The sequence below is a fragment of the Macaca fascicularis genome, chromosome 8 (assembly GCF_037993035.2).
Source record: "Macaca fascicularis isolate 582-1 chromosome 8, T2T-MFA8v1.1".
Taxonomy (NCBI): Eukaryota; Metazoa; Chordata; class Mammalia; order Primates; family Cercopithecidae; genus Macaca; species Macaca fascicularis.
The window spans coordinates 76,819,695-76,836,667 of NC_088382.1; the positions used below are offsets into that span (position 1 = coordinate 76,819,695).

The 16,973-nt window shown below is 38.0% G+C and overlaps 1 protein-coding gene and 1 long non-coding RNA gene across 37 annotated transcripts in view; one reads left to right on the top strand and one right to left on the bottom strand.

Annotated features, from left to right (window-relative positions):
- LOC102145725 (uncharacterized) overlaps positions 1-13,132 on the bottom strand; it is a 50,953-nt gene extending 37,821 nt beyond the window's left edge. The window contains exons 1-2 of the long non-coding RNA XR_006700407.3: positions 13,002-13,132; positions 2,871-2,961 (exon numbers count right to left, since the gene is read on the bottom strand). This is a non-coding gene — a long non-coding RNA (uncharacterized lncRNA). The remainder of the gene's footprint in view (positions 1-2,870; positions 2,962-13,001) is intronic.
- The window catches only part of SGK3 (serum/glucocorticoid regulated kinase family member 3), a 148,398-nt gene that overhangs the window by 117,686 nt on the left and 13,739 nt on the right, over positions 1-16,973 (top strand). For all 36 annotated transcript variants that reach the window (XM_045398352.3, XM_073998878.1, XM_073998898.1 and 33 more), the window contains 7 exons: positions 1,476-1,533; positions 5,650-5,733; positions 5,833-5,964; positions 10,363-10,475; positions 10,571-10,607; positions 11,396-11,482; positions 13,533-13,628. In XM_045398352.3, coding sequence (XP_045254287.1) covers positions 1,476-1,533; positions 5,650-5,733; positions 5,833-5,964; positions 10,363-10,475; positions 10,571-10,607; positions 11,396-11,482; positions 13,533-13,628 — 607 coding nt within the window. The remainder of the gene's footprint in view (positions 1-1,475; positions 1,534-5,649; positions 5,734-5,832; positions 5,965-10,362; positions 10,476-10,570; positions 10,608-11,395; positions 11,483-13,532; positions 13,629-16,973) is intronic.

The following is a 16,973-nucleotide window of genomic DNA, read 5'->3' on the forward strand; positions in this document are numbered from 1 at the left end:
TTAAGCATTCTTTTCTGTTGTTCATAGCATTGAACAAAAATGGCAGCATAAAAAGTGGAAGTTTTTTTTTTCTTTTTTTTTTGAGACGGAGTCTTGCTCTGTCGCCTAGACTGGAGTGCAATGGTGCGATCTCCGCTCACTGCAGCCTCTGCCTCCCAGGTTCTTCTGCCTCAGCCTCCTGAATACCTGGGATTACAGGCACCCACCGTCATGCCTGGCTAATTTTTGTATTTTTGTAGAGACAGGGTTCCACCATGTTGGGCAGGCTGGTCTTGAACTCCTGATCTCAGGTGATCCGCTCACCTCAACCCCCCCGAAGTGCTGGGATTACAGGCGTGAGCCACTGTGCCTGGCCAAAAATGGAAATTGGCTTTCAGTTAAGGTTAATCCCCAGCAGTTAACAGCGGGGCTTGGAGTATGGACTCAGCTCACCTATTTATTATGTTTGAGGGATCTGCATGTTTTTCACTGTTAGATTTGTTTACAAAGTTATTTCGGTACCTCTGCATATCTTTAAAGAAGAAAATAGTCCAAAAAGCAGGTTTTTGAAGAAGAAAAACATCTAAATATAGTTAAGTGTTTATCTCACTAATCTTTACCTGTCATTATTTAACCTAGTTCTGGTTTTACTCTCATATTTGAAATAACTATTTTTCTTTTTTTGATAATTAAGCAAATTTCAAATCCAAATGGATTTATTCACCTCTTCCCATACAACTTACGAATTCAGACCGGGTTGGAGGAAACGGCTCTTTTGGCTGCTTAAGCTCCCCTTTCTGCTTCCGTGTGTTTTTGTCTAACAGCCAATGCTATTTTTACTTGATAGGTTAAGTTAACATAAATAAAAGGGCAGTCTTAGTATTCCCTCTTGCTTTTTTGTTCCTGGCTTTCCTGTATTGCCATCCATGAGAATAAGCTAAGAAGTCTTTTATCTTTAATGTACAACACGTGGTTTATATGTGAAACACTGTAATGACTTTTTTCTCCATCAGAAATTATTCTTAGCGTCTTTAGGTGTTCCAACTAACAGCTTCATTTTCAGAAGAATTACCACATGCTATATAGTCCTTAGAATGTATCACTAATTTATATAGTTACTCAGTTTCCTCAACAACATTGGGCCATGGTTAATAAAATAGGTTTAGATAGAAGCTATTTCGAGTTCAAAACTCTACATATAGGATATGCATATATCCTTTTCTCTCAAAGAGAGTATTATTGAAGTTCCTCTTAAGCAGAACTTAGTGAGGCTTAAAGTTATGAAATGCCTTATCTAATCAGAGAGTAGATATTATTACTATTCATATTACCTACTATATATGAAAGATGAAATGCTCAGCAGGAAAGCTGGAGTTACTAGGCTGAAGTGTTTTGTGCCTAACATTTATTTATTAAAGAGGGAAGTGCTAAGAAATGTTTAAAAGTTAATCTTTCCAATTTCTAGGAGGCTAATTCTTATTGTTAATTTATTTCAGTGCCAAACCAACTGACTTTGATTTCTTAAAAGTTATTGGAAAAGGCAGCTTTGGCAAGGTAAGAGTGTTTCGTGAGGTTTTTATTTGGTTTTTGTTTTTGTTTTTTTTCTAGAGACAGCGTCTCACTCTGCTGTCCAGGGTGGACTGTAGTGGTGCAATCATAGCACACATGAACTCTTGGGTTCAAGCCATCCTCCCTCCTCAGCCTCCCGAGTTGCTGGGACTATACTCATACACCACCACGCCCAGCTAATTTTTTCACTCTTTTGTAGACAGGGCCTTGTTCTCTTGCCCAGGCTGGTCTCAAATTTCTTTCCTTAAGTGATCCTCCCATCCTTGACCTCCCAAAGTGCTGGGATTACAGATGTGAGCTACCATCCCCAGCCTAAAGTGTTTTTATTTTCTCATTCAGTAAATAAGTACTTAAGGAATTCATGCTTTATGGGTGGGAGCCACAGGACTTTTTGGCTTGTAGGAAATGGAATTAAGATACTTTCCCCACCCTCAAAATACTAACAATAATTAGGGAGAAAAGGCATCTACTCAAATTCTATAATAAAATTCACTTATTCAGAAGGTATTTACCCTTCTGGACCCTGGTTAGAAAATTACAGAATTTCTAACCAGGTAGTGACATGGTTACTACCTTTGTGGTGCTTACAATCTAGGGTTGGGGGAATAGTCAATTAAAAATATTCAGTCAAGTAAATAAGTACAAATAATAATAGCAGTGCAGGAAATGAAGAATAGGGTGAAATGACAAAGGACAATAGGCAGCTGAGGGAAGATTCCCACTTACATAGCTTTTCAGAAGATGTGCTATTTAAGCCAAAGTAGGAAAGACCAAAAGGAGCAGCTGTGTAAATAACAGTTTGAGAAGGAAATGAATGTGTAAAGACCCTGCTTATTTTCTTACGGTGTCAGATGAGTCATGTAATTTGACAGTATAGCCATACCAAGGAAGGATAATCACTTAAGGCCAGGGTTAACAGGAAAGCATCATAGATGAAGTTATCAGAATCATCAAATATATTTAAGTGCTTTTTTGCACTGTACTTCAGTCTTTAGTAAAAATGGAATATGTAAGTGTTTAATCATATTTTGCTGTATTTGTAGCTTTTGGTAACTCCAGTTTGTTTTCTGAGTTTCCTTAAGACTAGCAACTGTGGCTATGCGATTAAACCCATGTATGTTTATTCACTCAGTAAATACATATTATCTGCTACATGCTGAGTATTGTGCTAGTATAAGCAATAGAAAGTTAGAAATGAATCCTGCTCTCTAAATCCCCAAAATTCTATTGGAATGCTAGAGATAGTTCTCATTAAGAAAAAAAATTATCTGTCTTTAAAAACAAAATTCTGTCATTAAAAACAAAAGCATTGTGGCACATACCTGTAATCCCAGCTACTCAGGAGCCTGAGGCAGGAAGATCACTTGAGTTCGGGAGTCCAAGACCAGCCTGGGCAACATAGAAATACCCCATCTCAAAAAAAACAAAAAAGGGCATTATCTTTTCGAAACTTAATGTTTAGATCTAGAGTCTTACCAGGATTTGGTTCTTGCATATAATGGGAGGCATAGCATCACAGTTCATTTTTGTCCATGTGGATAATCAGCTGATCCTATACAGTAAAAAACTTTTTTTTGCCATCTGATGGGCCACCTGATCTCCAGGGCCACCTTATGTATCCACTATTTATACCTTCACAGACCTGTTTTTAGAATTTTTTTTTTTTTTTTTTTGGAGACAGAGTATCACTTCGTCGCCCAGCCTGGAGTGCAGAGTGCAATGGTGCTATCTCCACTCACTGCAGCCTCTGCCTCCCAGCTTCACGCGATTCTCCTGCCTCAGCCTTCCGAGTAGCTGGGATTTCAGGCACACACCACCATGTCTGGCTAATTTTTGTATTTTTAGTGGGGACGGGGTTTTACCACATTGGCCAAGCTGGTCTTGAACTTCTGACCTCAAGTGATCTGCCTGACTCAGTCTCCCAAAGTGCTGGGATTAGAGGCATGAGCCACTGAGCCCACCCTCTTTTTAGATTTTAAGTTTTGTATTTCTGTTTCTAGATTGCATTTCTTTTCATTTTCTGTTCATTGGCCTATCTGTTTATCCTGACACCAGTACCACATTGTTGTGACACCTGTAGCTTGATATGCAACAGAATTAAGTCCTCCCTTCTTGTTCTTCAAGAGACTGTCCTTAGCCCTTTGCATATCAATATAAATTTCAGAATCAGCATATCAATTTCTGCAAAAATTCTATTTGAATTTTATTGGGATGGCAATGACTCTGTAGATCAATTTGGGAAGAATTATCATCTTTACAATATTGTGTTGTCAAATCCGTGACCGTGCTATATTACTTTGTTAATGTAGCTCATCTTTAATTTTTCCCAATAATATTTTATGGTACTCTGTTTAGAATTTTTGCATATCTCTAATTAGATTTATTCCTAGGTGGGGTTTTTTTTTTTTTGGAGACAGAGTTCTGCTCTTGTTGCCCAGGCTGGAGTGCAGTAGCACAGTCTCGGCTCGCTGGAACCTCCACCTCCTGGGTTCAAGTCATTCTACTGCTCCCGAGTAGCTGGGATTACAGGCACGTGCCACCACGCTCTGCTAATTTTGTAGTTTTAGTAGAGACAGGGTTTCTCCATATTGGTCAGGCTGGTCTGGAACTCCCAACCTCAGGTGATCTGCCCACCTCGGCCTCCCGAAGTGCTGGGATTACAGGCATGAGCCACCACGCCTGGTCAGGTGTTTTGGGTTTTTTTGCTGTTGAAAATTGGTGTTAATTCTTGAAGCTGAGTATATGCGTTACCTAAGACACATTGGTTCTACTCCCTAGTTACACATCCAACCGAAATGAATATCCACTAGGAAAGGTATATACAGGAATGCTTATAGCATCATTATTCATAAATAATCTATCAGCAAGAGAGTAGATACATTGTAGTGTGTCATTTAATGGAATATTCTGCATAACACAGAAAATATGAGAACTATGCTATATGCCACGATGTTAATGAATATTTCATATAATTTAGAGTAAAAGAGTTAAGACAGACAACTTTCCATATGATTCTAATTACATGAAATTCAAAAAAGGGCAAAAGTTATCTGTGTTATTTCAAGTTGACATGGTAGTAGTTAGTTACCTTTGAGAAGGAGAAGGGTGAGTCGTGACTGGGATTTAGCAAAAGAGAGGCTTTAGGCTACTGGCAGGGGTTTTTTTTCTTTGAACTGCATACTGGTTACATAGCTGTATTCACTTTGTAACAATTTATTGAGCTGTAGTGATGAGTTTTTCTATATGTATGCTATGTTTAATAAAAAAATTAAAATCTTGTAAAATGATTAGAAACCAACAAAGTGCAATAAAACAAAAGAAGGCCAGGTGCGGTGGCTCACGCCTGTTATCCCAGCACTTTGTAAGGCTGAGGCAGGTGGATCGCTTGAGCCCAGGAGTTTGAGACCAGCCTGGATAACATGACAAAACCCCATCTCTACAAAAAATTGAAAAATTAGCCAGGTATGGTGGCACATGCCTGTAGTCCCAACTATTTGGGAGGCTGAGATGGGATGATCACCTGAGCCTTGGGAAGGTCGAGGCTGCAGTGAGTCAAAATTGTACCACTTCAAGATACTCTAGATTTCTTCAGATTCTTTAAAGCCTTCAGATTCTTTATAGTGGCTGCGACCCAGCCCACTATAGAAATCCATGGCACTTTTTCCTCTGAACTCTTGTGAATTTAAAACCTGTTAAGAAAAATCTCAGTATGAAAGAGTACATTTTGATTACCTAAAAAACATTTCCTTATCCTTGTTAATATAGCCATGAAGTTTATAATAGTATTTTCTACGGTCAGTATTCTCTCCTGAAAGTACAGGAGACTTCAGGATTCAGGGCTGGAGCACATGCGTGCACACACACACAAAGTTCTCAAGCAGTGTAGATTTGGGCACTTAAATTTAGTTTAAAAATCTCAAATATCAACACATTAAGTGACTAAGAAATGGTGCCTGACTACTTGATTTTTAAAACAAAAACATGATCTAGGTCCCTTCTTCTTTTTACAAAATTTAAGAAGTATTGATGTATTGACAAGTGAATTATTTCTATCAAAATTTGAAATTTCTAATAGTGTACACTAATGTTTAACTATAACAGGTTCTTCTTGCAAAACGGAAACTGGATGGAAAATTTTATGCTGTCAAAGTGTTACAGAAAAAAATAGTTCTCAACAGAAAAGAGGTAAAATAAAATAGCTGTTGCTTCTCCCAAGCCCATTTTCTCAATTAAGAGAGTTGTTTTCTAGTGTATAATACAATTGATCTTTTGCCTTTTTTCCAGCAAAAACATATTATGGCTGAACGTAATGTGCTCTTGAAAAATGTGAAACATCCATTTTTGGTTGGATTGCATTATTCCTTCCAAACAACTGAAAAGCTTTATTTTGTTCTGGATTTTGTTAATGGAGGGGAGGTGAGTTTTATAATGAGTTTTCTAATATTAATAGTTTAGAAAAATAGCATAAAGTCAAAGTTTTTCTTGTAAGTTTTAGAAGGACAGTATAAAATCAGTAGCTTTTTATAGCAATAATATTCAAGGTACTGGCTGAATACAATGCAGGATGTGGAGAATAGTAACACAGAGCTTTTAAGCATATGATATAGTTGAAAAGGTTCATAAAAGAACCTTGATATGAAGCTGCTGGCTTCATGGACAGGTTTGTCACTAAACTATACAGCAAGAATAACATATTGAAATATTAGAATAAAACGTGATTTGTAATTTAGGCAATTATCTCAACAGTTGCATACAAATATTACTCCAGGTTCTCATTTTCCAAGATATGCAAATTATCAATCAGATGCTATAGTCCTCTAATAAGGGGCTCTGTGGTGGTAGCTTGGCTCAGTGGTTTGCACCTTTAGTCTCAGCTGCTCAGGAGACTGAGGCAGGAGGATCACTTGACCCCAGGAGTTTGAGGCTACAGTAAGCTATGATTGCACTGCAGCCAGGGTAACAGAATGAGACCCCGTATCTTTAAAAACACACACACACACAAACAAAAAAAGCTTTATGATAAAGTCTGTTTTGGAAATGTTTCATGTTATATCGTTTCTTGGTGTTTCACAGTATGCCTCAGCGTGTTAAAGACTTTGAGAAATTCTGTCTTATACAAAGTCAGGATATCTTTTTTTTTTTTTTTTTGAGACAGTCTCGCTCTGTCATCAGGCTGGAGTGCAGTGGTGTGATCACAGCTCACTGCAGCCTCAACCTCCTCAAATCTAAGAGAATTTTTTAAAACCATGCAGTCGGCCGGGTGCGGTGGCTCACACCTGTAATCCCAGCACTTTGGGAGGCTGAGGCGGGTGGATAACGAGGTCAGGAGATTGAGACCATCCTGGCTAACATGGTGAAAACCTGTCTACTAAAAATACAAAAAGTTAGCAGGGCGTGGTGGCGGGCGCCTGTAGTCCCAGCTACTCGGGAGGCTGAGGCAGGAGAATGGCGTGAACCCCTGGAGGTGGAACTTGCGGTGAGCCGAGATCGCACCAGTGCCCTCCAGCCTGGGCGACAGAGCGAGGCTCCGCCTCAAAAACAAACAAAAAAACCATGCAGTCCCCTTTTTTGTTTCAACCAATCTCTTAAGTATTATGCAAAACTCTGATTCAGATGGATATTGAAATACACTTTGGGAAATGCTGCTATTATAATAATTACAATAATAACTTCCATTGAGTATTACTTAGTATCCATCACTCTGGCTCTTTGTACATATAATTTTACCTTCACAACAACTATAATAAGACTGACTGAGGCACAGAGAAACTAGGTAGCTTGTAGAAGTAATGTGGTAACTATCAGAGGCAGGGATTGAACTCAGGCAGCCTGATTCCAGGATCTAGGCAGCTGACTTCTCAACCCTCACACCTTTCTAATTTGTTTGGTCTTTGACCTGTGAATGTCTTAAAAATCATTGTAACTAATAGGTATTGTCATATCTTTACGAAGGGATCTTTCATCCCCCAATCTCAGAGCAGAAAATCACTGTTTCAAGATTACTGTAGTACATTTAACTGTAGAATAAAGGGAACTATAAGGAAAATGAGTTAATATTCTGCAAAACCAAAAGATGGTCAGACACACCTAGATCATTTTAGGGGAAGATTGTATAAAGAATGATTATTCACCTTTATACATCTATGACAAAAGTCCCTTAAGGCCAGGTGTGGTAGCTCAACACCTATAATCCCAGCACTCTAGGAGGCCAAGATGGGTGGATCGCTGGAGCCCAGGAGTTCAAGACCAGCCTGGGCAACATGGCGAAACCCTGTCTCTACAAAAAAATAACAAAAATTAGCCGGGCATGGTAGCATGCCTCTGTAGTCCTCAGGAGGCTGAGGTGGGAGGATTGTTTGAGCCCAGGATGTCACGGCTGCAGTGAGCCATGATCACACGACTGCACTCCAGCCTGGGTGACAGAACAAGACACTGTGTCAAAAAAAAAAAAAAATCCCTTAAGATTCTTCAGTGTGGAGGCAAGACTATGCATCTCTCAGGCATCCTGATTCGCTGATGCAGGTGACCCCATATTGTTTTCACCTTGAAGGTTTTCATTTAATTTTGTGTGTGCCCGAGTGCTGACAGGTAAAGAGAATTTATTGAGGCTTGGCACTTTGCAATTATTTTACATGCATTATGTCAGCAAATCACAACTCCTTCAGAAAACACTATTATGCCCATTTAATGAAATTTTCTTTCTTATTTATTTATTTATTTATTGAGATGGAGTCTCTCTGTCACCAGGCTGGAGTGCAGTGGTGCAATCTCAGCTCACTGCAAGCTCCGACATCCTGGTTCAAGCGATTCTCCTGCCTCAGCCTCCTGAGTAGCTGGGATTACAGGCATGTGCCATGACGCCGAGCTAATTTTTGTATTTTTAGTAGAGACAGGGTTTCGCCATGTTGGCCAGGATGGTGTCGAACTCCTGACCTCATGATCCGCCCGCCTCGGCCTCCCAAAGTGCTGGGATTACAGGCGTGAGAGACCATACCTGGCCAAAATTTTCTTATTTATAAATAAGAAAGGTTAAATAACAGTCTCAATGTTACAGTACTCTAGTAAGTGTCAGGCCCTGGATTTAACCTAGATATCTCAACTGCAGAGCCCATTCTTTTTTTTTTTTTTTTCTTTTGTGGTTTTTTTTGTTTGTTTGTTTGTTTTTAATTATACTTTAAGTTCTCGGGTACATGTGCATAACGTGCAGGTTTGTTACATATGTATACTTGTGCCATGTTGGTGTGCTGCACCCATCAACTCGTCAGCACCTATCAGCTCGTCATTTACATCAGGTATATCTCCCAATGCAATCCTTCCCCCCTCCCCCCTCCCCCCTCCCCAAACAGAGCCCATTCTTAAGTGCCACCTTGTGTCTTTGAAATGTTCATGAGAAGCATCTAGTGCAGGTGAGATCCCACTGCAAGCTCCCTGCTTTATGTGTGGTTTCTTCGTGCTCTTTTAGGGCTCTACTTCTGAGACTTTTTTGTACAGTGACTGCTCACTGGCAAAGATTGAAAGAGGTAGTCTTGTCATCTGAAAGATGCAAGATAATGAAAAAAGGAGAATAAAATACAATAGAATGCCAGGGTGGGTGGAGGAGAAATTGAGTGGGTAATAGGTAAACAAGGGTTAAAGATGAAGAGAAAAGTTAGAGGCAGGAGGAGTGTGGTTTGCATACATTAATACTCTTATTTTCTCCCAGTGTTCATACTTAGAAATTTTAACCTTGACATATGAATACTTAGCTTTGTATACTACCTCGTATCTTTTTCAGAGCAAAGTAGAATAAAAACAAGTAGGTTGTATGATACTTGGCAGATAAGCAAGCCTCTCTGAGCCTCAGCTTCCTCATTGATTTTCTGCATCAAAGTCATTCAGTAAAGTCCACATAGGAGACATCAACATTGAGGTGGTGGTTAAAATCATCAGAATGGATCAAGTTACCTGGCAAGGGTATTTGGAGAAAAAATAACAGTGGACCGAGGGCAGAAACGCTGTCGTCCCTGCATTTTCCGAGGCCAGAAAGGAGCAGAGATGGAATTCACCAAGACTCAAGGAGAGATTTTTGTCTTAGAAGCCAAGGGACCCAGTGGAAACTTCCCCCAGGCAGTAACCTTAGTTAAAGGCCAGGTTATAAGAAATAAATTAAAAATTAGGAAGTATAAGAAATGAACTAGAGAGTCCGACTGCTGTTTAGCTGCAGCCAGTTGCTGCTGCTGTGAAGAGTAGGCCTAATGGTCCAGAGCTTACTTTTCTTTAAAAAAGAAATTAAAACCGTGAATTTTTACCCCTAAATTCCCAGTTTTTAATGTTACCAACTAATTCAGAGTTTCTGAAAAACAGTATTTGGCTCAAGTAAATTATATCTATGGAGATATATATTCATATGGTTATATTTGTTCTGCTGGGCACTAGTTTTTAATCTCTGAAGTGTTTGTTTTTTCAAATGGAAAACAGTCCAGAAAGGCCCTGTAAGATAATTACATGGCAATATCAAGATCATTGATCTTTATTGATAATCTTTTCCAGAGCAGTTGCCTGGAAGGGTGAGGACATTATTGCGTTGAGTAGTAAATGGGAGATGAGTGACATTAGCAAGGGTAAACAAAGACACGTGGTTAAAGAGAGAGAATGATTGTTAGGTGGGGACATGGATGAAGGGGAGTCACAGTTCTGTGCCTTGTTATGTTTTTAGCTCACGTTCAAAGTAACAAAGAACAATTCCTACCTTGTATTTACCAAATATATTTGTCTAATGCTATGTGTGAATGATCCTAACATTCTCTCTCTCCTACCCCTCAACCAATTTTACAGCTTTTTTTCCACTTACAAAGAGAACGGTCCTTTACTGAGCACAGAGCTAGGTTTTATGCTGCTGAAATTGCTAGTGCATTGGGTTACTTACACTCCATCAAAATAGTATACAGGTACAATTTTTAAATATACTTGTAAAAATTATATATAACAGTATTTTATTTCGGTTTGTATTCAGTTTTGCTTTTCCTTCCTTTTAATTCGGTAGAGACTTGAAACCAGAAAATATTCTTTTGGATTCAGTAGTAAGTATTCTCTTTTAAAAATCTACTAGTTCTCAATTTTTGTTGTTGCTTTTATGCTTAGTGCAAAAAAAAGTCTCAGAGATTCTGTACTGTGTTATTTTATTTATATAACATTCTCAAAATGACAAAACTGTAGAGATGGAGAACAGATTAGTGGTTGACAGGGTCCAAGGGGATAGAGAGTGCAAAGATAAAGGAGTAGCATTAGGGAAGTTCCTTTGCAATGGAACAATTGTGTCTTGATTGTGGTGGTGATTACGTGAATCTATACATCTGTGTTGCGTAGAGCTAAGCACACACACAAAGCATGCATGTAAAAAGTGAAAACTGAATAAGGTTGACAGTCTGGTTAATAGTATTGTACCAATGACAATTTCCTCTGTATACTATTTTGCAATTTCATGTGGATCTATAATTATGTGAAAATAAAAGGATTTTTAAAACTGTTAATTTATTGGCTGGGTGTGGTGGCTCACACCTGTAATCTCAGAACTTTGGGAGGCCGAGGTGGGCGGATCACTTGAGGTCAGGAGTTCAAAATCAGCCTGGGCAACATGGCGAAATTAGCCAGGTGGCATGCACCTGTGGTCCCAGCTTCTCGGGAGACTGAGGCATGAGAATTGCTTGAACTCAGGAGGCAGAGGTCACAGTGAGCCAAGATCGCCCCGCTGCACTCCAGCCTGGGCAACAGAGTAAGACTCTGTTTCAAAAAAAAAAGAAAAACTTGCTGAAAAATTGTCAATTCCTATTTATGCACTGTTTTATCTTACCGCCCCTGTATTTGTCAGGGACATGTTGTCTTAACAGATTTTGGGCTTTGTAAAGAAGGAATTGCTATTTCTGACACCACTACCACATTTTGTGGGACACCAGAGGTAAGAAATATATCTCATTGTCATTCATATAATCATGTATAAAATGCAAATATGAATTACGGATTGCATATATGAATTTAAAATAAGAAAAGTAGAATAAAAACTGTCATTTCAGCTTCTAGCCAGCTGGAAATATCTGATAATCATGCCTTGATAGTTGGGTATTTTTAACTGTGATTGTTAGATACCGCAAGACCCTTTTGAATAATCCAACAAATATAAATTATGTTTATTTGTTTTTAATGTCAGAAGTTTACCTTAAACTTCTTTACACATTTAATTATATGTCTTTTTTTGTTTTTGTTCTAAAATAAATATTGTAGAAAATTATATTTCTAATCCTTTAAAAATCACAAATTAGTGATGAAAGTGTTCTTTTTGTGAATATGTTAACAACATTGAATCACACACTTTAAATGGGTGAATTGTGTGGTGTGTGACTATTTTAATAAAGCTGTTTTTCTTTTAAAAAATGAGCTAAAGCAAATATGGCAAAATATTAACACTTGACTATATCTCAGTTGCAGTTTATTGTTTTTTCTCATTTTTTTGGATGCTTGAAATCTTTTGTAATAAAATTAAGTGTTTACTTACCAGAAGAAAATAAAGCAGTGGATATAGAAAAAAAAATCACAAATCAGAATTTATTTACCAGACCATCCCATTTTCTAATCATGTTAGCTAGCAAAAATTATCTGTGACAATAATGATAATCCTTACAAATCATATAAAACCTTTATTATTCATACTTCACACACAGAAACAAGCTTGATTTATTTTAAACTGTCCAAATTCCAAGGTATTTATAATGATTGTAGGTACCATGTAATATTTCATCTTTATCGTGGAGTACTTGCAATTACAATGTTGAAAATGTGTGAGAAAATGGCTTCTAATTGAGTTCAGAAACTTAATTAAAAGTATCTCTAAGTAACAAGTATTTACCTTGAAATGAGTTTTTCCTTCTTTTTTCTGTCTAACCCTGGTGCTTGTATATATTTATAACCATTCTGTTTTGGTTTATGTATGAAGAAACATTTTTTGTTATTGTATATTAATTGCATAGTTAAAATATTTTGGCATTTCTTTAGATCACATAAAAAAGCTTACGAGGAAATTACTTTCTTACATGTATTTCACATGGGAAGAGGTAATATATTTTGGAATGTAAAATTCAAGTTCACTATCTTAGATGTGTTAAGTTGTGATGAGTCTAAATTTCCTGCAAATTAAAATGTAAATAGACATTTACAACTTACACAAGTTTTCTAAATAATATGTTAGAGAATTGCTGTTATAATTCTCAAATGAGAATACAATTCATTGTTTTTTACTGAAAAGAAAAAAAAAAGGATTATAATTGCTACATTAACAATTCTTGCTAGGTGCTGTGGCTCATGCCTGTAATCCCAGCACTTTGGGAGACTAAAGTGGGCAGATTGTTTGAGCCCAGAAGTTCCAGACCAGCTTGGGCAACATGGCTAAACCCCCGTCTCTATGAAAAATACAAAAAACTAACCAGGTGTGGTGGTGCATGCCTGTAGTCCCAGCTCCTTGGGAGGCTGAGGTGGGAGTATCACCTGAGCCCAGGAGGTCGAGGCTGCAGTGAGCTGTGATTGTGCCACTGCATTCCAGCTTGGGTGACAGAGTAAGATCCTGTCTCAAAAAAAAAAAAAAAAAATGTATTTAAGAGGAAAACATGAGTAATGACCAAATGAACTTCTAAAATAATCTTTGAAAGACTTTTCCCACAAATACCTACTTCACCTATTGAGAATTATAGAATCTACCTTCACTATACTCTTTTATTTATTTTAACTGTCTCACAGTTTCCGAGGAGAAATGCAGAATGCATGTATTTTGAAGTGTCCTACGTGACGTTACCTAAGAACCACTGGTGTAGACTGAGAATACCCAACCCACTGGAAATCTAGATAATTTGGTTTTAGTATGATAGCAACAACTAAAATTTGTTAAATTTCTCAATTATTTATAAATTTTGTCTTGATTTGTTTACCAAGTTACTCTAATATTTTATTCTTTTCTATAGTATCTTGCACCTGAAGTAATTAGAAAACAGCCCTATGACAATACTGTGGATTGGTGGTGCCTTGGGGCTGTTCTGTATGAAATGCTGTATGGATTGGTATGTATTTCTGTATCTCTTTATTCCAATGTATTCTCATTGATTTGATTGTCTGTCTCTCTCCCGCCTTAAGAATCTCATGGACACTTAGATAACACTAACAGAGCAGTAATAGCCGGTTTAATGAACTCAAAACCACATTAGGAAAAAGTACAAAAAGAGGCTGGGCATGGTGCCTCACCCTGTAATCTGAGCACTATGGGAGGCCGAGGCGGGCAGACTTGAGGCCAGGAGTTTGAGACCAGCCTGGGGAACATGGCGAAATCCCAACTCTACTAAAAATACAAAAAAATTATCTGGCTATGGTGGTGCATACTGTAGTCCCAGCTGCTTGGGAGGCGGAGGCCCAAGAATCGCTTGAACCCAGGAGGTAGAGTTTGCAGTGAGCCAAGATTGTACCAGTGCACTCCAGCCTAGGTGACAGAGGGAGATTCTGTCTCAAAAAAAAAAAAAAAGGACAAAACCCTTTTTATTTTGTTACCAGTTTTTTAAAATTAATATAATTGTTTCTCTGTTATACTAATAACTATTTCAGATGTTCTCACCCCCCTGGCGTTTTTAGAAATAGACACCTGGTTGTAATATTAAAATTATCTGATTCCATTCAGTTTACTCAAATATCACTCTAATTTTAAGATAATGAACAGAAAATGATTTTTGCATTTATCAATAAATTACTGTATTTCAGAAGATAAGGTCTTTTGGTTTTTGCCTTTTATTTTGTTTAATAGATTTAATTAATACACAGGTGCTCAGCTTTTCCCATCATTGAAGATCACTCTATTCCCATCCCTGAAAACACCATGTCTTAAAATTTTTCTTGAAAAAAAGTAATGTTTATGCAGTCAGTTTGCCCAGTTCTTATTTAGTTAAAGACACGTAGGCTGGCCAGAACTTCTGATTAACAAGAATAAAGTTTTTTCACTACATTGAGTTAATATTATTCCAACCCAAAGCAAACAGTGTAGGCATTTTAGTTAGCTCAAATAGCTTTATAAGAGTACATGTATGTTTTTCTGTAGGCTTTATGACATGTTTAGAACAGTTTCTAGACTCCCTTTGTGGTCCCCTAAGTGTCCAGCAGCCTTGTGCTGGGAACAATGTGCAAATCCCTGAAGTTGCTGCTACGTGTAGTGCTAATGTTAAATGCTGCTGTCAGCCAAGACCTGAGCTGAGTGTCTATTTGCTTTTCATTGAAAACTGTGGAGCTTACAGTGAAATTTAGAACATGAAGTACATTTCAGAGCATTTGTTTTATCTTGCTAGTTTCAAATGATAGATTCCTGTGAAAGCCAACATCATCTCTTCTTTGCCCTTGACTGTGACCTGCATGTCAAAAGATCTAGTTGTCTGGTTATGCTGCTGACTTAGAACATTGGAAAACCACTTTATACCTGATTTCCCTTTAAGCACTGTTTATTTGCCATCTTCATATTTCAGAATCCTTCTAATTTATTTAGAGGACTTTGAAAACATATCATTGCACATAAAATGCAGTTGATTCAAAAGAGGACATTTGAAACATATATTTTATTAATCAAACTTTTACTGATTGTTTTAAAATGAAGTTTTATTTTGGCCAGCAGCAGTGGCTCACGCCTGTAATCCCAGCACTTTGGTAGGCCAAGGCAGGCAGATCACCTTAGATCAGGAGTTCAAGACCAGCCTTGCCAACATGGCAAAACCTCATCTCTGCTAAAAATACAAAAATTAACCTGACACAGTGGCGTGCCCCTATAATCCCAGATACTTGGGAGGCTGAGTCAGGGGAATCACTTGAACCGGGGAGGCGGAGGTTGCAGTGAGTGGTGATCATGCCACTGCATTCCAGCGTGGGCAACAAAGCGAGACTCCATCTCAAAAAAGACCAAAAAACAAAAAAAAAGTTATATTTTAAAAGATAAGCTTTTTCTTTCCTACACAAAGGAAAAGTGACAAGCCTATAAAACTCCCTTAACTTTAAAAACTATGTATACTTTATTATTTTTACTTTTTTTTTGAGACAGTGTCTCACTGTGTTGCTCAGGTTGGAGTGCAGTGGACTTCCTTCACTGCAACCTTGACTTCCCAGGCTCTGATGCTTCTCACACCTCAGCCTGCTGAGTAGCTAGGACTACAGGTGTGCACCACCCCGCCTAGCTAATTTATTTATTTATTTATTTGTATTTTTAGTAGAGACAGGGTGTTGCCATGTTGCCCAGGCTGGTCTCAAACTCCTGAGCTCTAGTGATCTGCCCGCCTCAGCCTCCCAAAGTGCTGGGATTTCCAGTGTGAGCCACTGTGCCTGGCCTCACTTTTTATTTTGTAAACTTCTGTATTGTCTAGATTTGTTACAAGCATATATTACTTTTCTAATTTTTACAAAAGGAGACTAAAAAGAAAAAAATGTCAATTTAATGTTTTAGGTCAGATTCATCTTATTTTATAAAAATACTAGTAACTAATATTTAAGAGGTTAAAAACAAACCCACAAGGGTAAAATATTAGAGGCCAGTCCTCTGGTGAATAAATTGGGAGTTTTTTTGGGAAAAAAAAAATAAACAGTAACATTTTACATGGTAATTCCCCCTTTGGAAAAATGTTTCTGGTGCTCTGGATACATTAATTCAAAAGGAAGTAGTTTTGTAGGTTACATATCATGCTACTCAGGTTACCTTGCAGATAGAACCTGAGTAGCATGATAATCTTCCTTCCTCTTATTCCCAGAATACAGAAACCTGTACAGCTCATTTTTTTTTCTCAAAAGTTGTTTGTTTATTTATTTATTTTATTTGAGATGGGGTCTCACTCTGTGACCCAGGCTGGAGTGTAGTGGCACAATCTCAGCTCACTGCATTCTCCGCCTCCGAGGTTCAACCGATTCTCGTGCCTCAGTCTCCTGAGTAGATAGGACTATAGGCGTACACCACCATGCCTGGCTGGTTTTTTATATTTTCGGTAGAGACAGGGTTTCACCATGTTGCCCAGGCTGGTCTTGAACTCCTGGCCTCAAGTGATCTGCCCACCTCAGCCTCCCAAAGTGCTGGGATTACAGGTGTGAGCCACCATGCCTGGCCTTTATTTTTACCTTAAATCTTTATAATTAGATGATTAGCTAATGCTTGTGTTGAAGCCATACCCCAAGTCTTTTGGCTGTCACGGTAGCATTTTTAATTCTGCAAAGTATAGTCATAATATTATCTCTGTCGTAAGTACCTAAGGAACATAATATCTACAGGCCTCCATCTCTACTAGAAATTCCTTTGTTTTAGTGAGTTTATTCCCAAGTCTGAAATTAATGTTTGATCTGTCTTGAACTTCCATTTCCAATGATTCTGTCATTATGCGTACGATAAGGTTGGTCAT